Source organism: Rhinoraja longicauda, chromosome 5 (assembly GCF_053455715.1).
Source record: "Rhinoraja longicauda isolate Sanriku21f chromosome 5, sRhiLon1.1, whole genome shotgun sequence".
Classification (NCBI taxonomy): domain Eukaryota; kingdom Metazoa; phylum Chordata; class Chondrichthyes; order Rajiformes; family Arhynchobatidae; genus Rhinoraja; species Rhinoraja longicauda.
The window spans coordinates 66,605,911-66,632,971 of NC_135957.1; the positions used below are offsets into that span (position 1 = coordinate 66,605,911).

Below are 27,061 nucleotides of genomic sequence, written 5' to 3' on the forward strand. Positions count from 1 at the left end.
AGAAAGTCCAGGACTTGCTAGGAGTGATGTCCCTCACCATCAGGGCACATGTGCGATGATGCTTGCAATCTCAGCGTTGTCCCAGCAGCTAAGTGCTGGTCTTCAAAGGAGGAGGCGTGACAATCTTAGGCATCTTCCTGCAGTTCATCCTTGCCTCAAGAGGAGGTACTGACGGTACAATATTTCTACCTGGCGGCTCAGCTTTTGCTTTGGAGGCAACGCTGATGGTCTCTGGGTTATCCTGGCAGCCAGTCTTCGCCTCTCTCTCTCTCTCTCTCTCTCTGTGGGCACAGTCCCTCTCTGTCTGTGGGCAGGAAGAGGTTCGAGCATCTCAGGCTTGCCCCGTTCACTCAGTCTTAGCCTCAGGTAGAGGCGCTAGCTGTCGAGGGCTTCTTTACGGCAGTCCAGTCTTGACCACATAGTGACGCCGGTGGTGTCTGGTCTGTCCCAGTGGCTCAGTCTTCCTCAACCACTTCCTTCCCTCTCCCCTCACCCCTTCCTCCCTCCCTCCCCCCCCCCTCCTCTTCCATTTCCTCCCTAAAAAATGTCCATTGACTTGGCCCTCACAACCGTCTGCGGCAATGAATTTCACAGATTCACCACCCACTGACTAAAGAAATTCCTCCTCATCTCCTTTCATCTCTACTATTAACACATGAGCCCACGTTTGAAACCTGAACAAATCTGACGAAGGGTCTCGACCCGAAACGTCACCCATTCCTTCTCTCCTGAGATGCTGCCTGACCTGCTGAGTTACTCCAGCATTTTGTGAATAAATACCTTCGATTTGTACCAGCATCTGCAGTTAATTTCTTACAAATGACTGAATGTAGTTTCTTAAACAAGGTGGTAGCGAAACGCAGCAGTTTAAAAAAAACCACATCATTCATTTCCAATGGCTGGAAATGGCATGTACAAAGTCAAGGAGCAGGTGCAAAGGGAGAACTGTTTCAGAGCGACCTCGCCGCTCGCTGCACTTGACTGACGTCTGCAAGCTCGTTGTGCACGATGGGCAAGGTGTCAGTCGATCTCTGCTATTCCTGGCACCGTGCCATCAATCTCACCCCCTCCACCCCCCACCAATAAAGTAAGGGTGAAGCCCAATTCGCTCTCATCCTCCCATCTCTTCAGGTGCCGCGCGGGGAGGCAAAGCTGCAGAGACTCTCCAAGGTTGCAGAGACTCTCCAAGGTTGCAGAGACCCTCCGAGGTTGCAGAGACCCTCCGAGGTTGCAGAGACTCTCCAAGGTTGCAGATACCTTTGTCGCTCTAAGGGCAGCAGTCGTGTGATCTTCCTGCTGGAAACCATCTCTGCCCATCCCCACGTATCGAACCGACATGGAAGCCGAGAGGAAACAAAAAACAACAGGCTGAGTGAGGGGAACGAGCTTTCTTCATTGGCATCAAAAAAGGTAAGGAGTGAATGAAGACCATTAAGGAAGAAAATGACCGGGGTTGAGTATAAAACATATTTTATTCTGTAATTCCAGCCTTTCGTGAGACCTTGCTGTGATATATAATTGCAGATAGGTGTGAGATTGTTTCTCTGATGATGTTTTTACTTACTTTATTTAAATCATTTTACTTGCTCTGAACATTTTGGTTATGATTGAGGTGTAAACCTGAAATCTCTTAGCGGTCACCGTGTGTCCTCCTGTTGCACCAGCAATTCAGCCTTACGCTTACTGACCAACAAACAGGTAGTACATATAATATAAACAGGTAGTACACGCGAGGCAGATACTCAGGCATTTGGATAATATGCTGTGCTGAAGGAAATAGGAGCCGGCCAGAGAATCAACAGACCATGTCATAGTTCTCTATCAGTGAACGCGGGTCAATATTTGTCGGAAGGAGCTGCAGATGCTGGTTTAAACCAAAGATAGACACAAAAGGCTGGAGTAACTCAGCGGGACAGGCAGCATCTGTGCAGAAAATGAATAAGGTGACTGTCTGAAGGAGGGTCTCGACCTGAAACGTCATCTATTCCTTCTCTCCAGAGATGCTGTCTGACCCGCGGAGTTCCTCCAGCTTTTTGTGTCTATCTGCGGGTCAATGTTTTTTTGTTTTGTTTTAAAGAATGAGCCACCGATTGATTACATATTCGCGCCGCTGTTGTGCCACAGTGAATCGCAAAGTATTTCATAAACATCAGTCAAGAGGGTAACACAGTGTGGTGTAATTTTCTGTATTAGACATTTCTAATTCCCTAAAAATAACAACAACAAAAAGTGGACAGAAAGAAAATGACCGGGGAACTCAGTTGAGTAAATGAGCTAAAAACGAAATGCTGGAGGAACTCAGCGGGTCAGACAGATGCTGGAGTCAGTCACTCAGCAGGACTGGCAGCATCTCTGGAGAGAAGGAATGGGTAACCTTTTGGGTCGGACTGATGTTCATCTGTGGAGGAAAATGCATAGGTGACGTTTCGGGTCGGGACCCTTCCTCTTTCAGTCTGAAGGAGGGTCCCGACTTGAAACATTGTCCGTCCATCTCCCTTCACAGACATAGAAACGTAGAAAATAGGTGCAGGTGTAGCCTATTCGGGCCAGCACCGCTATTCAATATGACCATGGCTGATCATCCAAAAGCAGTACCCCGTTCCTGCTTTCTCCCCATACCCCTTGATACCGTTAGCACTAAGAACTAAATCTAACTCTCTTGAAAACATTGAAGACGCTGAGTTAGTTTCCCTCCGGCACTTTGTTTTTTAGCTCAATATTGTAGCATCTTCAGTTTCTTGTATTCATTTATAACTCAGTTGAGTAAATGTTTATGAGGATTTTAAAAAAACCCGACTGTAACAGAGAATTGAATAAAAAGTTGGGTTTTCTTTGCAGACCCGCCGAATGTCGCCGAAGCCCAGAGTCAGGCTAGTTCCATTGTAACTCGCGTCCCACTCACTCCCAATTCTCCTGCTCGTTTGGGATATTGATCGAGGGACCACACCGGCCTTCGAGTACAATACGGAGTAGCCGTTCTGACTGAATGACCCCGGTCTTCAATTCATGCATTTCAGTTTGGGGAAACCACTCAGCCAGGGCAGGAACCTATTTTCACCCAACACCCACATTTGTACAGGAAAGACACAAAATGCTGGATTAGTGCAATGGGTCAGGCAGCATCTCTGGAGAAAAAAAGGGTGGGAAATATTTCATGTTGAGACCAGTTGTTGCTGATATATACATATAGGAACTTGAAGGTCACAGCCATCTCCACTTTGGCAGCATTGATGCTCATTGCAGAGTGCACTCCACCTTCCTTCCAGAAGTCAATAATTACCTCATTCAGAAAGACACAAAAAACTGGAGTAACTCAGCAGGACAGGCAGCATCTCTGGAGAGATTGAATGGGCGATGTTTTGAGTCGAGACCCTTCTTCAGACTTCAGTCAACTCAGCAAGTTGAAATGAACCAACAATTTTTATGTTCCATTTGCAAATCTCCAACTATCTCTCATTTCCTGTATCCATAACCAGTCTGAAGAAGGGTCTTGACCTGAAACGTCACCCATTCCTTCTCTCCAGAGGTGCTGTCTGTCCCACTGAGTTACTCCAGCATTTAGTGTCTATTTACGGTTTAAACCAGCATCTGCAGTTCCTTCCTACACAATCAGCTCATTCATCCTGCTGACATTGAAGGACAGGGTTTTGTCTTAGCATCATGTTACCTAGCTCTCTATCTCCTTCCTGTACTCTTGTCATTTTTCAAGATCTGTCCCCCTACAGTGTTGTCATCTACAAACTTGATAATGGAGTTAAAGCAAAATTTGGTTGTATATTTCTGTGAGTATAGGGAGCATAGTAAGGGGCTGAGAATACATCCTTGTATGGCACGGTTATTGAGAATTATCATGGAGGATGTATTGTCACCTCTTCTTGCTGATGGTAGTCCATGGGTTAGGAAGTCAATAACCAGTGGCAGAGGGGGCTGTTGATTCCTGGGTTCAGGAGATTGGAGACTTTGTCAGTGCCAAAAGCATGGCAACACTGTCTACTGCCTAGGTAAAGTCTGCTGTATTATTTTACCAGATTGCATGCAAAAACAAAGAATTTCACAGTACCTAGGTATACGTGACAATAAAGTATCTTGGCATCATTGAATTTGGTTGGAATTATAGTGTAGAAGGCGAAGCAGTTAATTAATTACTGAGGGTCAACATTGTGCGTTACAATAGGTTAATTCACATTTGCATGAAGCCGAAGAAGATAGAGTTGTTATGCAGGTCACGTTTTCGACATATTCACACTTAATCTAAATTGATGAGCTTCTATCTTTATGAGTTTCTAATCTCAAGCAAATCTATTAATTAAAGCTAATTGGAAATTGCAGACAGTCGTATTAACAAGAACTGATTGGCAAAAGTACATTTAGAAATTACCCAGGTAAAATGCGTTTGGGTGCTAAACACTGCAGATGGTGAACTATGTTGACTTTTCTCCAAATAAAATTGTGATCAATATGACCAAGCTTTGTTTTTATTGTTTTTTTTGACAAATTGTAGCCACTGGAAATCTTATTTTTTGACTACTCAAAGTTTTAACAAGGCTTTATATTTACAAAATAATTTTGTCTGATTAAACTTTCCAGGTTGGACCTTATAAGGTTTCACTGTGATCATCATATTATTTGGCAAATTAATTTAATTTCGCTTTTTGAATTCGATATGCCATTACTTTATATTTTATCTATATAATCCATACAAGCACTTAAATTTATTATGGCAACAAGTTATCTTCAATTAATTAGTAAAGCATGGTAAATTAATTAACATGCTTATTCCCAGGACTAAGGTGTCACTCAGGAAACATCTCAGCAATAACAGTCCCACTGACGGATTCAACTAAATAAGAAATGACACAATGAGAACAAGCTCTGATGTAAATATCCATGTTTTATTAACATAAATAATTTTCAGTTCAGTTTAGTTTATTGTCACAGGTGCAGTGAAAAGCTTTTGTTGCGTGCCATCCAGTCAGCAGAGAGACAATGCATGATTACAATCGAGCCATTTACAATGTACAGATACATGATAAAAGAATAACATTTAGTACCAGATAAAGCCAACAAAGTCCGATCAAGGAGAGTCTGAGGGTCACCAAAGAGGTAGATAGTAGTTCAGCACTGCTCTCTGGTTGTGGTAGGATGATTCAGTAGCCTGATAACAGCTAGGAAGAAACTATTCCTGAGTTTGGAGGTGTGCGTTTTCACCTTTTGCCTGATGGGAGAGGGGAGAAGAGGGAGTGGCCAGGTTGTGACTCATCCTTGATTATGTTGCTGGCCTTTCTGAATGGAGTCAAGGGAGGTTGGTTTGCGTGATGGTCTGGGCTGCATCCACAATTCGCTGCAATATCTTGCGGTCTTGGATGAAGCTGTTCCCAAATCAAGCTGTGACGCATCCTGATAAAATGCTTTGTATGGTGCATCTGCAGAGATTGGTGAGAGTTGTAGGGGACATGCTGAACTTCCTAACCCTTCTAAGGAAGTAGAGGCATTGGTGTGCTTTATTGGCCATTGCTTCAATATGGCTGGTCCAGAAGTTGTTGTTGATAGTGACTCCTTGGAATTTGAAGTTTTCAACCATCTCTACATCACCACCATCAATGCGAACTGGGGTATGTGTACCACTTCGCTTCCTGAAGTCGATCACTATCTCTTAAAGATAGTGGAGTCAGGGGGTATGGGGAGAATGCAGGAACGGGGTACTGATTGTGAATGATCAGCCATGATCACATTGAATGGTGGTGCTGGCACGAAGGGCCGAATGGCCTACTCCTGCACCTATTGTCTATTGTCTATTGTCTTTTGTCTTGCTGACATTGAGAGAAAGGTGTTGCCTCGACACCAGGACACAAGGTTCTTGATCTCCTTCCTGAACTCCGTCTCATCATTATTTGATATCCGGCCCACACTGGTGGTGTCGTCTGCAAATTAGAAAATTGAATTAGATATGTACATGGCTGCACAGCCGTGGGTGTACAAGGATTAAAGAAGGGGGCTGAGAAGTAAACTTAATACAACCATTCATTATGAGATAGCACCTTCAATTAAGTGAAAACTTGTTAAATATTTTACAGAAGCGAAAATGGAACTAAATTTTGAGCTAAAACAACCCTATATGAGTGAGATGAATGTAAGAGGTTTTAAAGAGGATCCAAAAAGATGTGCAAATTGAACAGTTCGGGAGTGAATTTGACCTGGAGGGCGAATTTAAAATGGGAAGAATTTGGACACCATCTGTTAATCAGAGTGCGAAGGTGGAAGAGAATTAATAAAGAACTGGTAAATTTGGGAAACAAGAGGTGAGGAAGCAGTGAGATAATTGAAGGATATGAATACAAAATAAAACAATTTAATTGGGAGACATTGGTGGACTGAAAGTCAACAAGAATACCATAACAGGTAAGCAGTATTTATAGCAATATCGCCTGACAACGTAGGGATTGGCTGAACTCACGATTCCTTTGTGGGATGTCTAATGTTCTTCTTTGGATCAAGCACTAATACCATTTATTACTTCTTACAGAACAAAGAATTTGAGCTGTATAAACAATGAATCGAACCCAAACATTGTGCTGGGCTTGGTATAATGGATCTGAATGGTTAAACAAGTCCATAAACATCGTTTATGATAGTCAAATGATAGACATTTTGGAAACCATCCTTCTTCCTTCTTGCGTTGGCATTATTTGTTCAACAGGATTGGTTGGAAATATTTTAATCTTGTTTACTATTATCAGGTAAAAAAACAAATCTGAAAGCAATCGAAGATTATCATATCATATCATATATATACAGCCGGAAACAGGCCTTTTCGGCCCACCAATTAATTGAGTTATTTTATGGAAACTCATAAAAAATGTTAAATCAATGAAAGTTTAAGTTTAGATGTCATTTTGAGCTTGGTAGTATTTTTGCTTTGCACATGTCAGGTCAACATGTGGGCAGGCATCAACAGGGTGGCACGGTGGCGCAGCGGTAGAGTTGCTGCCTTACAGCGCCAGATACCCTGGTTCAATCCTGACTACGGGTTCTGTCTGTACGGAGTTTGTACGTTCTCCCTGTGACCATGTGGGTTTTCCCTGGGTGCACCGGTTTCCTCCCACACTCCAAAGACGTGCAGGTTTGTAGGCTAATTGGCTTCTGTAAATTGTCCCTAGTGTGCAGGATAGAACTAGTGTACGGGTGATCATTGGTCGGCATGCACTCGGTGGGCCGAAGGGCCTGTTTCCTCACTGTATCTCTAAACTAAACTATAATAAACACGGGAACCTGGTGTTGATGTTATTTTTTAAATGTTCCTATTCTGCTGTAAATGAATACAATGGAGTTAATGTGGCTGTAAAACATGATTTATTGAAAAGGTTGGTGAATCGAAAACCCCGTTTCACTCTCTTCACAGATGCTGCCTGACTGGCTTGGTATCTGCAGAATTTTCTGTGTTTTTCAAAATCAGATGCATGTTCAGCCTTTGAAAGGATATGAAAAATAAAACCAAAGAAATCAGGCACAGGAGTAAGCCATTTGGTCCTTAGGAACCTGCCTCCATTCAGCATCATTATAGCTAATGATCTACTTAGTACACAGTTCCCATCTTCTCCCGATCAGGAAACGCCTTTCTCCTTGAATATATTGAATGACTTGACCTTCACTGCCTGGTTCCTGTATCATCATTACTTTTTCGCTTATGTTTCATTCATTTGTTCTATATCTCTACATCACAGTCTATATCTCACGTTTCCCTTTCCTCTGACTCTCAGTCTGAAGAAGGGTCTTGACCCAAAACATCACTTATTCCTTCTCTCCAGATATGCTGCCTGTCCCGCTGAGTTACTCCAGTATTTTGTGTCATATCATTTTCTTTTCTCGCTGACTGTTACTGCACATGAACACAATTGGTATCAAAAGACATCCTGGTCTTTTTCCCTGATCTATCACCATTCAGATAATAATCAATTTTCCTGTTTTTAGTACCTCACATCTATCCATGTTAAACTGTATTTGTTATGCACTTGAGCAAAAAACAAAGTGCTGGAGTAACTCAGCGGGTCAGGCAGCATCAGTGGAGGGAAATGGACAGACGACATTTTGGGTCGGGATCCTTCTTCAGCCTGATGACAGATTATGAACCCAATGATGAACACAAGGCCACTATCTCCCACCTCTACTGGTCTACCATGCACTTGCTCACTATAGATGTATTAGACATCTATCATTTCTGTCAGGAAGCAACGCCACTTGTTTGGCCTATTTTGTTTTGCACATTATGAGCCACTACACAAAAATGCCTTGTGTCGGAAAGCCATATATAGGTTATTAAAACCCTGTATTAAACTATCATATTTCACTACCTTTCCATTTTTAGATCAATGAATAAAATGCAATGTAAATCTTGGCAAATGTAGTCTTCTGCCTATTTACAAAGTGAGTTTCCAAATTTCATAAGGAAGTGAAGTTACAAGCAACCACATGAATTCTATGTTTAAAAGCTTTATTACCAATTTAATGGCAACAATGGCATGCAACTACTTCTGCGAATTTTGCAATCTTTCAATTTTGCCCTCATGTACATCCCCATTTACTTCACCATAAGCAAAGACAACAAACTAAAGCTTTTTACTGTACCTCGGTACACGTGACAATAAACTAAACTCGATAACATTTGGTATTCATACCTAGACTCATTCTAAATGAACTGATGCAATTCCTTGCCTTGACACTTGAGAATATTTCTAATCATCTACTAATATTTCCCATTGAAACCTAATAAGTTTTGTATTTAATTACACTTCTCTGAAGTATGTTGGGATAATTTCTTGTTCTCTGATATCAAAGACACCCTTGCACTGCCTCAGCAGCTGGGTGCGGAACAGCCAACCATAAGAACATAGAACTTAGAACAGCACAACACAAGAATAAGGCCCCTTGGCCCACAATATCTGTGCCGAACATGATGCCAAGACCATGTACATAATCCATATCCTTCTGTATCCCTGCAAATCCATTTGCCAAACTGACTCTTAAATGTCACTATCATATTTGCCTCATCCACCAACACTGGAAGCACATTCCAATCACTCAAAATGTTTTTTTTTAAAAAATGAACAAAACTGGAGCTCGACCAATACCAAGTCACCTCCTCAAAAATGTGGATGTGGAGAGGATGTTTGCACTAGTGGGAGAGTCTAGGACCTGAGGCCATAGCCTCAGAATACGATTCTTGATTAGTACGGGTGTCAACTATGGGAAGATGGCAAGAGAATTGGGGTTGAGAGGGAGAGATAGATCAGCCATGATTGAATGGCGGAGTGGACTTGATGGGCCGAATGGCTGAATTCTGCTCCTATTACTTATGAACTTTCGAACATAGTGTCAGAAAGTTACTAACCATACTTTACATTTAACATTGAGTAGGAATAATGCAGTTAATTAACTCTTGATGTAAGGAATTGATATCGAAGTAAATATCAGACAGAGATTGTTAACTAATTAACAGAGGTTGTTAACAGATTAACTGAATATATACTGTAGTAAAAAAATGATGCGATATTATGGACCCATTATTTGAACTGAACAACAATTCCTCTGCTGAGAAAAAAAAGCAATGTAATAGTTATGACACAATGCAGATTAAATTTGTGACATTTCTTTCAGGTCTGTGAGGAGGACGATACCTGACATTTATATTTGTAACTTGGCAATGGCAGATTTGGTTCATGTTCTTGTAATGCCATTCCTAATCCATCAGTGGGCACGAGGAGGAGAATGGGTGCTTGGCAGTACTCTCTGCACTATTACCGCATCACTGGACAGTTGCAACCAGTTTGCCTGTTGTGCAATTATGACAGCTATGAGCTTAGACAGGTAAGCATGAGCAGAATATTGTTAATGTAACAAATGTTAAAAATGATTTAAAGGAGTAACCAACCTGTATCTATATTTATTCCCACACAACATGTTTCTCAGTCACACACAAATGTACGCTGGGAACTCAGTTGGTTTGTGTTCTTGGAGGCTTTTCAAAGAGGGGCGTGAATCAATTCCAAGAATGAAAATGCCACTTTCAATTTATAACTGCAATGGAAAATTATAACTAATTTTCCCGCTATTTAAGTTAATGGATTGAGAAAGACAGATATATTTAGCAGGTTGGTTAGGGATTGTGAATACAGAAACAAAATGAACATTTTGAGTTGATAACCTAAAGATTGGTGACTTGAAATGTTATAACTTTGTCTCTCTACAAATTTTGCCTAACCAGCATAGTATTTTGAGCATTTTTTTTTAGATATACAACATCGGCAATATATTGCATTTTATCAGTTAGTATAGTAGCCCTCACAATGCAAATACAATACTAATCTATATCAACGATGTTACCAAGGCTCAAGGCTCAGTCTGAAGAAGGGTCTCGACCCAAAACATCACCCATTCCTTCTCTCCTGAGATGCTGCCTGGCCTGCTGAGTTACTCCAGCATTTTGTGAATAAACACCTTTGATTTGTACCAGCATCTGCAGTTATTGTCTTATAAGACTCAAGGCCTTGAACTATTGGGAGAGATTGGGTAAACTAGGGCTTTATTCCTTGGAGTGCAGGATCCATTATCCCTTATCTAAGGAATGATCATATAGAGGAGTATAAAGTCATGAGGGGAATTGATAGGGTGAATGCACAGAGTTTTTTATTCAGGGTAGATGTATCAAGAACCAGAGGACATAGACTTAAAGTGAGAGGAGAAAGATTTAACAGGAACCCAAGGAACAACCTTTTCACTCAGAGGGTGGTGGTTATATTAAATGAGCTGCCAGGGAGATAGTTCAGGCAGGTACAAAAAACACATTTAAACACATGGATTGGAAAGATTTAGAGGGATGTGGCAAAATGTGGGAAATGGAACTACTTAGATGAGGCATCGTGGTTGGCATGGGTGAGTTATGCCAAAGGACCTGTTTCCATGCTGTTATCAGAAGAATATCCTAAGAAATGCAAAATTCAAGGTTTAAGAGAGACTGGTTTAATTCAGAATTCCTGCTTTAAGATACAATGGTTCAGTAATCGATTTATGCCATTACTTCCCGGTTATTGTCAAATATAAATTTTACTTCTATATTTTTTGTTGTTTTTCTATAATTTCTTCATACCATAACTTCATAATTTTCCTCAAATCACTTTAATGTAAGAGACAAATAATGGGATGCTTTAAGATGCTTACAATCCAGTTTGGAGGAGGTACAGCTGATTTGCAGAGGGAGTAGATTACTGTCACATGTGGCACCAAGCAAAATAAAATAGACCGTTCAAGCATCTCATCTTAAATAGGGTGCCAAGAAATGATGTCATAATAAATCTACAAATGCATTTTCATTCTCTGTTAAAGCCAACAGTATGTCAGTTCAACACATGTAAGTTGTTATGGGGTTGTGACTAATTCATCAACCGTTTTCTCCAAATCATAAGCCCTATGTCAATAATTATTATCATGGCGTAAGTGTCAGCGTAAGATGCAGTAAAAAATCTCTGAGGCAGATACTTCAAATGCATTTTGCATGCTGCCATATGGCTGCCAAAATTTTGTGTCTGTCTTCCGTTTAAATCAGTATCTGCAGTTCCTTCCCTACACATTGTCTATCTCTCGTTTCCCTTATCCCGAACCAGTCTGAAGAAGGGTCTCGGCCCGAAGTGTCACCCATTCCTTCTCTCCAGAGATGCTGCCTGTCCCGTTGAGTTACTCCAGCTTTTTGTGTCTATCCTCTCTTTGTACTTAATTGAAATCCCTCATCACTGGCATCTTAAATCTTCTCTGAAGTCATCACTCTGCATTTACTCGTCCTTTGCAGGCATGTACATGTCTCTGTGTTCATTTTTATGTGGAGGGAGAGAGAGCCATTAATTAATGGGTTATGGGATCCACCAAGCATGTACACTTCCAACAAAAGCTTGGTCCTGATAAAAGTAGCAGATTTAAAATTGTGTGCACTCCCTGCTGACTAGTATTTTAGGAAGGTTACCTGCATTTGCTTGTTTTTATATTAGAGTCATGAGTCATACAGCATGGAAACAGGCCCTTTGGCCCAACTTATCCATGCCAACCAAGACGTCCCATTTGGTTTGCCCAGTTCATGGGCAGAATAAAGTACCTCATAGCTATCATTGTACATTTATTGCACATATCTTTAACATCACTTAATGTCTACTCCAAAACTATTAGCGAAATGAAGTGCCACTTAATATTTAGTGTCCTACTTTCTTTAATATCATGAAAAGTCATAGAGTCATACAACATGGAAACAGGCCCTTCTGTCCTACTTGCCCATGCCAATCAAGATGCCACATCTGCACAACCCCACCTGGCCCGCATTTGGCCCATATTCTAAACCTTTCCTATTCAAGGAAAGTAATGCTGAGGCTCTATAAGGCGCTGCTTAGGCAGCATTTAGAATATTGTGAGCAATTTTGGGCACCATATCTGAGGAAGGATGTGCTGGCTCTGGAGACAGTCCAGAGGAGGTTTACAAGAATGATCCCAGGAATGAGTAGGTTAACCTATGATGAGCGTTTGTTGGCACTGGGCCTGTGCTCGCTGGAGTTTAGAAGAATGAGGGGAGACCTCATTGAAATGTTCAGAATAGTGAAAGGCTTGGATAGAGTGGATGTGGAGAGGATGTTTCCACTAGTGGGAGAGTCTAGGACTAAAGGTCATAGACTCAGAATGAAAGGGCGTTCTTTTAGGAAGATGAGGAGACATTTCTTTAGTCAGAGGGTGGTGAATCTGCGGAATTCTTTGCCACAGAAGACTGTGGAGGCCAAGTCAGTGGATATTTTTAAAGCAGAGTTAGATAGATTCTTGATTAGTACTGGTGTCAGAGGTTACGGGGAGAAAACAGGAGAACGGGGTTAGGAGGGAGATTTAGATCAGCCATAATTGAATGACAGAGTAGACTTGATGGGCCGAATGGTCCAATTCTACTCCTATCACTTAGTACCTTATGACCTGCCCAAATATATTGTAAATGTTGTTACAGTACCTGCATCAACTACTTCCTCTGGCAGCTCATTCCACTTATTGACCACCCTCTTTACTTCTATTAATAAAGTCAAATATCCCATACACTTAAGTTTTCACTAATTTCATAGCTTAGTGATTCATGGGATCTATCTGTTCTCAAAGCCTCTCAAAAACCGTCACATTTAGTCTTCAATCATTTTCCTCATCCTTCTTCATAAAATGCAGCAGTTGGCTTTTCACATTAAATTGAACTGCTAGATCTGCCAGACCGCCCATTTCAATTGTCCTTATCTGCCTAAATCTTGCCACTATTGAAAAAACATAATACTGGAGATTCTGAAAACTTGGACACAGCAGATCAGACAACTACTGGTGATCTGAAAGATTACTTCTATGACTCCATGACTCCCTATCATTGCCCTGAAGCATTAATCTGTTTCTCTCTCCACGTATGCTGCATGACCTAGTCAGTCTTTCCAGCATTTTCCATTTTCACATTTATTGTCATCCTCCCTGCTGAATACTATATTAAAACAAATGTTCAATCCCTGCCCCCAACATCCTTTTCTTTTAAACCAGCCCTAAAATCTACAAACCCAACGTCTTCTGATGAATTAATGGAAAAATCTTATCCATTAGGTCATTCGGTCATAAGTGATAGGAGTAGAATTAGGCCATTCGGCCCATCATTTCTACTCTGCCATTCAATCATGGCTGATCTATCTCTCCCTCCTGACCCCATTCTCCTGCCTTCTCCCCAACTTCAACTCCCCGTCCGACATCCACTTTCAAAATGCTTAATCTTCCACACAATCGTATGCCCAAATAAGTGTTCAATCACATCATCCTCTTTCCTATTGAAGCCCTTGAGATCCAGCTGGGATCCGCTTTACGGTTCTAATTTCCTCTCACATTTCCTCTCGTACTCAGGCTTCCCACTGGGCAGGCTAGGACTTTATTCATTGGAGCGCAGGCATCTAAGGGATGATCTTACAGAGGTGTACACAATCATGAGGGGAACAGGTAGAGTGAATGAACACAATCTTTTTCCCAAGTTAAGGAACCAAATACTAGGGGGCATAGGTTTAAGATGAGAGTGGAAGCATTTAATAGGAACTGAGGGGCAAATTTTTCACAGTAGGTATGTCAATCATGCTGTCATAGGAAGTTGTAGAGGCAGCTACTATAACAACATTTAAAAGGCATTTAGGCAGGTACATGGATAAGAAAGGTTGTAGGAGATATGGGTCAACATGAACAAATGGTACCAGTGTACATGAAGCATCTTGGTCGGCATGGACAAATTGGGCCGAAGGGCCTATTCCCATGCTACATAACTCTCTGACGAAAGGCAGTGATGGTATGCTTGCTAAAGCTCCTGAAGACATAAAACAGGTAGTAAAGTAAATTATGCTGATTGAATATCATTGTTATAAGGAGAAATAGATAGTTTAAGTGAGTGGGCAAAGATCTGGAATGTACTTTAGGAAAATGTGAAATTGGTGAGAGGCTGGGAGCAGCTCTGATTTGCAAGGTGTCCTTGTGCATGGCTCGAAAAAGGTAAGAATGCAGGTAGCACAGCCATTTATAACCGAGTGAATGGAATACAGATGTAGGGAACTTATGCCAGTTTTACAGGTTGTTGGCAAGACCATATCTGGGGTATTGTGCCTGCTTATTTACAGAAGGATGGAATATATTGGAAGTAGTTCAGAGAAGGTTAACTGGTCTGGTCCTTGGAGTACTTGGGTTATTTTATGAGGAAAGATTTGGCAGGCTAGGCTTATGCCTTCTACATGAAGAGTGTGAGGGAACTTAACTGAAATATATAAGGTCTTGAGTGGTCTTGACAGGATAGATTTGGAGAGAGTTTTCTCAGTTCAGTTTAGTTTATTGTCACTTGTGAAAAGCTTTTGTTGCATGCTAACTAGTCAGCGGAAAGACAATACATGATTACAATCGAGTCATTCACAGTGTACAGATACATGACAAGGGAATCACATTTAGTGCAAGATAAAGCCAGTAAAGCCTGATCAAAGATAGTCCGAGGGTCATCAATAAGGTAGATAGTAGTTCACGACTGCTCTCTAGTTGTAGTAGGATGATTCAGTTGCCTGATAACAGCTGGGAAGAAACTGTCCCTGAATCTGGAACTGTGCGTTTTCACACTCCTCATGGGAGATTCCAGAATTAGGGTGTCATTGGTTAAAAATAATATGTTCCCGAAATACAGCCAAAATGGTACACGATAGCGCAACAATTTGAATGAAACTTAATACTGCACACCGCAGGCGAATGGTGTGCCCCAACAATTGTGGCGCTATCGTGTACCATTTTGCCTGTATTTTGGGAACATTCTTTCTCGGAGATCCTGAGATGTTGTTATTTCAAATTCCATTTCTTCATTCCTTCTGGGCGCACCGCCGCCAGGTCAGGCAACCCTCCCCCAACTTCCCCCGGGCAGATACCGGGCCCGGCAAGTGGGAGCGCACTTTTCAGGCGCGACTGCCATGTTGAAACTTGTCCCATTCACAGTATAAAGTTTATTAAAGTTTATAAAGTGAATTTCTTTTAAAATATAACAAAACTTGATACTGCACACCGCAGGCGATTGGTGAGTAAGGTGCGCCTAAAATTGTTGCACTATCGTGTACCGTTTTGGCTGTATTTCGGGAACATACATACAAGTATACATACATACAAGATGAGTAGTATATAGATATATAGATAAAGCAGACAAGATAGATATTTGTTAAGCCTGGTGGATCAAAGATTATCACGGTGAGCCAAATATGCAAAGTCAGATCAGCTATGCAATTACTAGAAAGGCAGAATGGACTGCGGGGCCAAATGGCCACGTTCGCTTTTGATTTGCATGTTTTAAATGATATGTTTTAATAGAACGGAGGAGGCCGATGGCAGACTTATCAAGGTGTACATTTAAAAGGCGTTTGGACAAGTACATGGATAGAAAAGATAAGATGGATAAAAACGGGGTTTCTGCTAAACACGGGCAAATGGTACTAGCTTAGGTGGGGCATCTTGGTTGGCACTAAGTCTCTACTTTGGCACCATCAATGTATACCGGAGTACGTGTACCGCATCTCTTCCTGAGATCGATCACAATCTCCTTTGTCTTACTGACATTGAGGGAAAGGTTGTTGTCTTGGCACCAAGTTACAAGGTTCTCAATCTCCTTCCTGTACGACATTTCAACAAAATCACTCTCCAATGTAAAAGTTTACACCACATTTCTGATCCTGTGTAAATTGCAGCCATAAAGAATGCAAAAAAAACTATCTATGAAGGTGTGGAGTAGCATTGGCAGCAGCTTCTGAATTTCCACATTAAACTAGATATGTACTTACTCCAATGTTGTCGAGCAGTGGAGGCAAACAGCTTCAACTGCAAATCCTGAACTATAATTGAAGACCACAGATGTACATACAGATCCCACTCTTCCACTCATAGACAATTTATTCATGGTCTGTTAATCTGTTTCAATGATATATTCAGTTCACAAACTATTGATTTGTTCTTCAATTGATTAAAATTTAAAATGTCAGCTTCTTGAAAATGCGGCTTTCTGGCATTGACCTAAGATAAGTGGTCCAAAGAAGATAATTAATACAGGATCAGACTGCTATGTACATATATTATTTAAAGGTTTGTGCTTGCCAATAGCTTTGTGGGGGGAAAAAAAGTAGAAGTGCACATACAATGGTGCTGTTTGATACATTGGGGAAAAATGTTAACAGGTTCAATTCAATATTTAAAGAGTGAAAGCAATCCTGGGGTTTGAAAATCTAATGTAAGAGCACAATGTGCTGCAGTGCGACACAGTTCAATGAGCAATTGAAGGACAGAGAAAGGCTCCAAGTATACATTTACATCAGGGAGCCTATTTTCAGTGTTTCCACTTCCTGCAGAGGTCAATGTCATCTGATAAAATAATATCAGAAAACCAAGCAATATGCTTTGAAAAAACCATGCATAACATTTGCCAAGATTTCCCACAAATACTCTTGGAGGGTCCTATTTTCTATTGTATTTACAGAGTTAGATGATTGCTTACACTTTAACCAGTTTTCTCTTTTGGATGTCAGCTATCCAATCTGAACAAAAGTTCAGACCTTTTTGTGGGGAGGAGGTTGGGTGGGTGGGTGGGTGTGGGGGGTTCTCTGATGATATGCCACTTTTCCCTGCTCATGAAAAATAAAAGTACCAGCTCCTCTTATTATTTTATTATTAACACCAAGTATTTCTATGGTCACTAAGATTTTTTTCCTCACTGTCAACACTGATTATTATCAAGTATACGTGACAAGCTACAAGAAACAAAAGAGAATTCCAATCCTGAAGTAAGTTTAAACAACAAAATTCCAAACTGGGTTTTCGCTGTTCCGAATCTTACATTCTCCTTCCAGAATTCTATTCAGCTTTATCATCAACTCGAAAACTGGCATTGAACTCAACATCTGGACAAGTTGCACATCCTTTATTTCTCTCTGGGTTGACTGTTCCAGTCGAGTTTGCCAACACCTTCACTCTTATTAATTCTTAATTATGTTGCATTGTTTGAGCTGGTTTCTTTCAGATGCAAGGTCCAGGAAAGCGAACTATACAATATTCAGGCCTATATTTAATAATGAACCATCGTAACTAAAATGCATTGTTTAATCATTATTTAATGCCATTGTTAGTACCTTGCTGTGTATGATTTGCCTGCCAATTTGTCCTCCGTGTAACACTTAAAGTGTAAGTTACTTTGGAATATCCTGAAATTGTGAATGTCATCATATAAATCTATTTATAATATGTGTGTGATTCCGGTTATTAGTATCTCACAGCAATGTTGAGTCCTTCCACCAATCTAACAGAGGCTGAGCCTCCCATGGTTACAATTGACAAAGAAGAGTTATTCAGTGATTCCTGGAGATAAAATTGTGAATTTATTAAGATTGACGAAGTAATGATAAACCAGGATGAAGGTAAGGCTACGTTTATTTGTAACTGCTGAGTTATTATCCGAATTGCACTGTGTGAACGAATAATGAAACAGATTTAATGGTGACATTCAAAAGGGAACTGGTAAATATTTCATCGGATCATGGAGAAGGAGGGGGTGAATGGATCTACTTGAATAGATATTTCAAAGAACCAGTCCAGACACACTGCAAAACAAGCATACAACTGCCCTGTGTGATTTTTTTTTTACCCCAATCCCATTCCATTTCACTGTAACTTTACTATAACCTTTATCCAGTGTTTACCAGCACCATAACTTCCATAGAGTCAGGAAGAAATATCTGAACCTTAAGATTTTATATAAATCACGTACTCAGATTCAGAGTAAATTAATAGATATTACTGTGTTAATAAATTGATTTTTGAAAATCTCATCCATAGGTACCTGGCTCTTGTTCATCCATTTCATCTGACAAGTTTCAGAACCAGGTCAAAAACCATTAAAATCAATCTGAGCCTTTGGGCTATTTCACTTGTATTGGTTCTTCCAGTCTGGATGCATGCAAAAGTCATTAAATTTAAGGATGGCTTGGAAAGCTGTGCTTTCGATCTGACTTCACCCCAGGACATACTTTGGTAAGTGTATTTTAAAATAAGGTGCCTAAGTACTTTGCTCAAAATCGTTGATGTACATTTTTTCAATCACTATAGAATTTTCACTTAAATCTAATAACACTCCATCCAAAAGTATCTATTATTTTTGAAGTGAACACAGCTGGTGAGGGTGGTGGGAACCAAGTCAATCAGAGCCTTCAAAAGGGAAGCAGAAAGGCATATGAGGGAAAATAATTAACAGACTATAAGGAAAGAATGGGAGAATGGGACTATGCATTGTAGTAGAGATGAAAGCCATTCAGCCTTACACCCTACTCTACCGTTTGTGCTCAAAATGAATCTCGCCCCATCCTATTTTATCTGACCTTACCATAGAGTGATACAGTGTGGAAACAGGCCCTTCGACCCAACTTGCCCATACCGGCCAACATGTCCCAGCTACACGAGTCCTACCTGTCTGCGCCTGGTCCAGATCCCTCCAAACCTGTCGTATCCATGTACCTGTCGAACTGCTTCTTAAATGATGGGATATTCCCAGCCTCAACTACCTCCTCTGGCAGCTTGGTTCATACCCCTCGGATTCCTACTAAATCTTTTCCCCTTCACCTTGAACCTATGTCCTCTGGTCCTCCATTCCCCTGCTCTGGGCAAGAGACTCTGTGCACCTACCTGATCTACTCCTCTCAAGATTTTGTACACGTCTATAAGATCACCCCTCATCCTCCTACGCTCCAAGGAATAGAGACCCAGCCTACTTAACCTCCCCCTATAGCTCACATCCTCTAGTCCTGGCAACATCCTCGTAAATTTTTCCTGAACCCTTTCAAGCTTGACAATATCTTTCCTATAACATGGTGCCCAGAACTGAACACAATATTCTAAATGCAGTCTCACCAACATCTTATACAACTGCAACATGACCTCCCAACTTATATACTCAATACTCTGACTGATGAAGGCCAATGTGCCAAAAGCCTTTATGACCACCTTATCGACCTGCGACTCGACCTTCAAGGAACCATGCACCTGCACTCCTAGATCCCTTTTCACTACATCACCTTTCCCATCTGTCCAGAGATGCTGCCCGTCCCTCTGAGCTACTCCAGCGTTTTGTGTCTATCTTCGGTGTAAACCAGCATCTGCAGTTCCTTGCTACAACTCTTTTTCTTTCTCCTCCTCACAATTATCTAGCTTCTCATTAAAGAAATATTTTCCGTTTGTTTCAACTGCTGTAAAAAGCAAACTGCTGAAGGACCAGGCAAATCTGTGGACAGATAATATTTTGGGTTATCGGACTAATGGAGTAGAGGAGATGTGGCTGTTAGAGAGGTGAGGGGAAGGGTGGAACAAGAATTAGCAAGTGTTAGGTGAATTGAACTGAGGAGGGGTTGATGATTCAGCTTGAAGGGAGATGGGTGGAGATGATAAATGGCGAAGACAAAAAGGGGCAGTTTGTGGAATCTGATGAGGATGGAGAAAGAAAAGGTAAAATATAAAACTGAAGGAAGGAAGGCAATTTAGTTGAATTTATTATTGTCATGTAGGCCAGGGTACAGTGAAAAACTTTTGTTGTGTGCTATCCAGTCAAAGAAAAGACTATACATGATTACAGTCAAGCCGCCCACACAGCACAAGCAAAGGATAAAGGGTACAACATTTAGTGCAAGATAAAGTCCTATATAGTCCGATTAAAAATAGTTCAAAGATCAATTAAGTAGATGGGAGATCAGGACCACACTGGCTGGTGAGAGAAGTGCTCAAAGGTAGACACAAAATGCTGGAGTAACTCAGCGGGTCAGGCAGCATCTCGGGAGAGAAGGAATGGGTGAATTTTCGGGTCGAGACCCTTCTTCAGAGAGAACTGTTCATTTGCCTGATAACAGTTGGGAAGAAACTGTCCTTGAATCTGGAAGTATGTGTTTTCAACCTTCTTTACTGCTTGCCTGGTGGGGGAGGGGAGCATAGAGGGTGACGAGGGTGAGATTGGTCCTTGATTATGCTGGTTGCATTACTGAGGCAGTATGAAGTGTAAAATAGAGTCAACGGAAGGGAGGTTAATTTGCATGATGGTCTGGGTTACGTCCACAACATGCTGCAATTTCTCGCGGTCTTGGATGGAGCGGTTCCCAAACCAAGCTGTGATGCATCCTGATAAAATGCTTTCTAAGGCATATCTGTAGAAGTTGATGAGGGCTGTTGAGGATATGCCAGACATCCTAAGCCTTCTCAGGAAGTAGAGATGATGGTGTGCTTTCACCAATGAAGGAAGGAAGGATGGGAGGGAAGGGGGTTGGTGGAAGGGATCAGGGGTTTGGAGGGAAAGAAAATGGGTGACCTGGAAAGTAGGGAGGGATGTGAGAAAAGCAGATGGTGACAGGGAAAGGAACTGGGTGATGATGGGAATGGAAAGAAAGGTGTGAACAGGGGAGGGGGGAGTTGGAATTGGGGGAACTGAGTAGACGAAATGGGGGAGTAGTTACCTGAAACTAAAGTTACCTTTATTTAAGAAATCTCATCCTCTAGCCTCTCTAAGCAAATAAGGTAATGCATATTTTTAATTTATTCAGTAGGAAATGTTTGCAGGATTTCAATGTGAATATATTAATTAAAGAAATAACAATTTCTATCCTTACCAAGCAAAAAGTCTTGTCCTTAAAGTATTAAGTTATCTTTGAACGGAATGCTCACTATTTCAAAGTTTGATAATCTTCAGAAGTCATATTTGCAGCCTTCCATTAATTTATATTTTATCTTCAATCAAATTTGTCCAATGCATCCTGTTGTAAATTCCTTTTATTTTCAGTGCCCACATTTTAAAATGTGATCAATGTGTTATTGGTTTACCAACATCTTTGCAGCCAGAACAACATGCCAAATAGAGATGAAGTCGGGTTAACACTAGATCCTATTTAAATCCAGAGAAATTTATTTTATTTTCAGAGAGGAGTTAGAATTTGTTGAGAAAAATATAAATAAATTACTGCAAATCTTATTTAGAGATAGTTTACTTTAGTTTAGAGATACAGCACTTCGTCCCACTGAGTCCATGCTGACCAACGATCCTCACACACTAACACTCTCCTACACACACTAGGGACAGTATACCATTCACAGAAACCAATTAACCTATGCACCTGTCTCCACCTATATCCTTCCTTTGTCCCGCCCCCCTGACATCAGTCTGAAGAAGCGTCTCGACCCGAAACGTCACCCATTCCTTCTCTCCTGAGATGCTGCCTGACCTGCTGAGTTACTCCAGTATTTTGTGAATAAATACCTTCGATTTGTACCAGCATCTGCAGTTATTTTCTTATATTTAACCTACGCACCTGTACATCTTTAGAGTATGGGAGGAAGCCGGAGCACCCGGAGAAAACGCAGGCAGGTCACGGGTGAATGTATAAACTATGTACGGACAGCACCTGTGATTAGGATCGAACCCGGGTCTCTGGCACTGTAAGGCAGCAACTTTACCGCTGCGCCACCGTGCCACCCTTACACCAGGTGCTCTCGCTAACGGGTGTGATGAGTCGTCCATGAAAATAAATTTCAATGCCTTCCTGGCAATGGAATGGGTACACTGCACCCAACACATACCAGTTCTCCCTGTTGCTAGAGAATTTTAATAGCGTTCCCAGCCTTGCTCACTCCAATTACATTCCATTTTTAACATCACAGCATTGTTTTTTTCCACTTCCTGGCAAACCAAGTGTTGAATGCAATTTCACAAAAACTTTCAAATTCCCCCACAGAAATTAGATAGTCAACAATTTAATATCATGAGCACAGTCTTCAAGTTCCAATACAAATTCCTTCTTAGTCAGTGAGACAATTTTTGTAAAACTGTACTAAGGGACTGCACATGAGTAAATGCTATTGCTTGTGTTCTTATGCAGCACCACTCTATGTAAATATATAGGTACAGACACTTATCTTGGGCAGTTTTTGATAGGTTTTTCTGTCAAAGCTTGATTTTGGCTCAAGGAGTAAAATCAAATCAAAGTTTGGTTAATTCATTAACATGCCACTGTTTTGACTCGTCACCAAATAAATAAAGCCATTTTGGTCATTGGTTAAAAAATGAACGTTAAAAATATGGGGTTGACTATTTAAGAGAGAAGTGATTTATTTTTTCTCTCAGGTTCATAAATCTTTTTGCATAAGCACAAAGGCTTTTCACTGTATATGAGACAATAAACTAAACTGAACTGATATTTTTTAAATTTGGTGGCAGTAGAGTTTTTCAATATTTTAAAGACAGTGGTGGATAGACTGTATAAGGCAGGACATGAAAGGTTAAGAGTTAGTCAGGAATGTGGAGTTGAGATTCCAATCGAATCATCCATAATCTTACTGAATGACACGATAGACTTGTTGGCAGATGGACCTGTTCCTGCTACCAAATCCTATCTTCATATGTCATCCTTCATTAGACACAGTTGCCAACAAACGAAGCAACTTCAAAGGAAAACAATGATATTAGCAATCACTGATAACTTTGGATAAGCACTGATTAATAACTAAGCAAAACTAATATGTTATCTCTCTGGTTTTATCACAGGTATACATTGTATCACACCATAACTTCTTTCTTTGTTCCTTTACCGCTGATACTGATCTGCTATATATTGATTCTATGTTACACTTGGGGCATCTACCAGGAAAACAAGAGAAATGGAAGGTAACTTATCCATGTAAGAGACAGAATAAATAAAATGATCAACGGGTGTTATTTTCTTCAACATCTTTTGTATGTTTGTTGATGAGCTAAGTTTTTATTTTGCTCCAAGAATGATGGTATTGTTAGCATCTAATGCTAGTTGCTCGTGAACTATGTGGCCTGTTATGCCACTTCAGAGGCCAGTTATGAGTCAATCAGTTTGCTGCTAGACTGGAGTCACATGTAGGTGGAACTGAGAAGGGATGGATTTCCATGCTTATTATTTTGATGACAGTCCAGTGATATTCATGATCACCATTGAATATACTAGTTTTGTTTAAATTGTAGATTAATGTAACTAACTGAACTTAAGGCTATGTGGTTGCAGCAGAGTAATTTGAATCTATCTACAAAACAATGTACCAGACCTCTTGTTCATCTTGGGCATCTTTTTAGATTTAGATTTAGATTTAGATTTTTTTAGATTTAGAAATACAGCGCGGAAACAGCGTTCACATTTCGCAGGGAAAAAGGTATCTCTAAATGTCGCAACTAGTGCATAGATTGGAATAGTGCCAGTATTGATTGCATAGAAGTGGCATCCCAAAGAAACAATGTTTATAAAATATTGTCTTTTTTGGCTTGTTTTTTGTGCACTGTGATATGGTTATTTCTATCTTCCAACTACCCTCATTGGTGTCAGTATTTATGTGACATCCACATTTTGTTACTGCATTAATCTGAATAATTTCAAGTGCTGGTTCACTCTTGGAGGGACCCACTTTTAACACAGCTGAAGCCCCAGCTGAATATTATTTATAGACTCAACACATTTCTCTCCTAGCCACAAATACAAGGCCACACAACCTTCTAATGCACAAGCCTCCGGTAGATTGATCCAAACTGGAGCTCCAGTCCCATGTCTTGAACTATTTTGACCTGTCCCCATCCCCCTCAGATTCTTCCATAAATTCTACAGTGTAGAGGTCCACGCGTTGTGTAAACACTCCGTTTAATCATTAACCGATATACCCGCTCACGAGTGCTCACGCGCGCGTGCCCGAGTTCAGATTCTAACGGCAATTGCTTTATTCTCTGCCCACACACGACGGCCCAAACCCGGACTCCGTGATTGATCGGCCCAGATCACTCCCCGTCCACGTGAGAGTTCGAGCCCGACAAACGATACCAAAGTGGCTCGGCCCGCCACATGACCCCCCCCCCCCCCCCCCGCAGAACCGGAGTAATGGAGGTGGTCTGGCTGACGAGTGAGGCGGCCTGATCGCGGCCTGAAATGTGTCTCCTGTGTCCGGGGTCGCAGCTGGCAGAGTTGAGGGCGGGCGCGGTCGTGACGGTCGACGCCCTCTGCGGCGGGGTTGTGCCACCTGCACCTGGTCGGTCAATATCCAAGCGTGCCGGCTTAAGACGGTCCACGGAGACAGTCTCGTGCCTGCCCCCTATGCTGATGACAATAGTCGTGGCGCCATGTTGTAGTCCCTTGAAGGGTCCCTCGTAAGGCCTTTACAGTGGCGTACGGTGGAAATCGCGGCAAAGAAAGACCTACTGGTAGTCCTGGAGGGCGGGTGGGACGTACGTGGTGGTGAGTCCGTGGCGTGAACTTGGGACTGGAGAGAGCGTGCCCACCTCACCGAGGCGCGTCAGCATGGTCGTGGGCAGTTCCTGATGTCCACGTGCCGCCGGGATGAAGCCCCTGGGACCGTAAGCGGGGCGCCGTACACCAGCTCGGCCGAGGAAGTTGCCTCGGTCCTCCTTTGGGGCAGTGCGTATGCCCAGCAGGACCCACGGCAACACGTCCATCCAATCCGGGCCCGTGAGTCATGCCTTTGGGGATGCCTTCAGGTGCCGGTGAAAATGCTCCACAAGGCCGTTTGCTTGCGGGTTGGTAGCCACGTACCAGGTCGATTGTGGAAAAAACCTTGGTGCCGTCCAGATTGGCTGTGAAGTCCTGGATGTGAGGGACAGGGTACCGATCAGCCGTTGTGACGTGGTTGGGACGGTGGTAGTCCCCACAGGGTCTCCAGTCCCTAGACACTGGTGACCATGTAAAGCGGGGATGCCCACGGGCTGTCCGAGCAGCGCACTATGCCCATTTCCTCCATCTTGCGGAACTCATCTTTGGCCAGTTGGAGCTTGTCATGGAGCAGCCTGCGTGCACGTGCATGGAGTGGCAGTCCGGTGGTGGGGATATGGTGCTTCACGCCATGCTTGGGACTGGCCGTTGTGAATTGGGGGGGTTATGATGTCGGCGAAATCGGCCAACATCCTGGCGTACTCGTTGTCGGAGAAGGTCACCGAGCCGAGATGTGGTGCAGTCAATTCGGCGTGGCGCAAGACAATCGATTCGAACGTCTCAGAATTGACGAGGCGTTGTCCCTTCACATAGACCAGCAGGGAGTGCACCCAGAGGAAATGAGTGCCCAGCAGCGGTTGGGAGATGTCGGCGATAGTAAAGGGCCACGTGAAGTGACAGGAGTTGAAGTTGAGCGGGATCATGCGGACCCCGTACATCTTGATGTTGCTGCCATTGGCAGCGGCCAGAGAAGGCCCCCTCTTTCCGGAATGAGTCGGCACCCGATGGCGGCAAAACACTGGCCTCTGCTCCCACGTCCACAAGAAAACGCCGCCCCGAATGACGATCCCAAGTGTAGAGGAGGCAATGCATCTGGCCAGCCACAAGAGCCACTACTGGAGACTGGGCGAAGTGTTTTCCCAGATGCGTGCAGGGTGGTCAGCATCAGCGGGCTGCAGAACCCCACCTTTGGTGGTAGTAGCACCGCTCACCCTTGCCGGCGTCGCTCGTAGCCGGCTTCACTGTCGCACCTGTGGTGGAGGCTGGGACCGGCCACTTGACTTGCCGAGGCACAGCCGCCACCCGGCTGATGGTGGCGCCACCCTGCTGTTTCACCTGCCATAGCATGTCACATGGGCTGCCAGCCGTCGGGGGTCGGTGAAATCGTCATCGGCGAGGAGCAGGCGAATGTCCTCGGGCGTCTGCTCGAGGAAAACCTGTTCGAACAGGAGGCAGGACTTGTATCCATCCATCAAGGCGAGCATTTCATCCATAAGCATGGGTGGCTTGCGGTCGCCTAGGCCATCAATGTGCCGGAGTCTGGCTGCCATGTCGCGGCGGCTGAGACCGAAAGTGCGTATGAGGAGCGTTTTGAGGCCCACATACTTGCCGTCGGCTGGTGGCTGGCGAAGGTAATTGATTAGGCACCGGTGGTGTCCTGGTCCAGTGCACTGACCACGTAGTAGGATTTGGTGGAATCGGTGATGATCTGGCGGATGTGGAACTGGGCTTCAGCCTATTCGAACCACACTTGGGGCTGTGATGTCCAGAAGCGGGCAGTTTGATCTAACCTGTGTTCTGCTGGTCTGGGTTGTCGGCTGCAGACATGATACAATCCAAAATAGGCCATTTTGGATCGTCGGGGTCACCACTGTAGAGGTCCACGTGTTGTGTAAACACTCCGGTTAATCATTAACCGAAACAGCCCCGTCGCTCACGCGCACATGCCTGAGTTCAAATTCTGACAGCAATGGTTTTATTCTCCGCCCACACATGATGGCCCGCCCCCCAGACTCTGTGATCGGTCGGCCCAGATCACGCCCAGTCCACGCGAGAGTTTGAGCCCGACAAACGAAGGTTCGAAACCAAAGTGGCTCGGCCCGCCACAACAGCTTTAAAGAAAAACATAGTTGACAAGACGTATCATACATTAGAGTGCTCTCTGTCTGATGATTGTTTACCTTGTTATTGAGTAATGATTGGAAAAGGCCAGATGCCTTATT

The 27,061-nt window shown here is 42.6% G+C and overlaps 1 protein-coding gene across 1 annotated transcript in view; it reads left to right on the plus strand.

Annotated features, from left to right (window-relative positions):
- The first annotated feature begins 1,015 nt into the window (after positions 1–1,015).
- mchr2a (melanin concentrating hormone receptor 2a) overlaps positions 1,016–27,061 on the plus strand; it is a 28,511-nt gene continuing 2,465 nt past the window's right edge. The window contains exons 1-5 of the mRNA XM_078400203.1: positions 1,016–1,410; positions 6,524–6,737; positions 9,652–9,861; positions 18,415–18,609; positions 23,150–23,269. Coding sequence (XP_078256329.1) covers positions 6,550–6,737; positions 9,652–9,861; positions 18,415–18,609; positions 23,150–23,269 — 713 coding nt within the window. The 5' untranslated portion in view covers positions 1,016–1,410; positions 6,524–6,549. The remainder of the gene's footprint in view (positions 1,411–6,523; positions 6,738–9,651; positions 9,862–18,414; positions 18,610–23,149; positions 23,270–27,061) is intronic.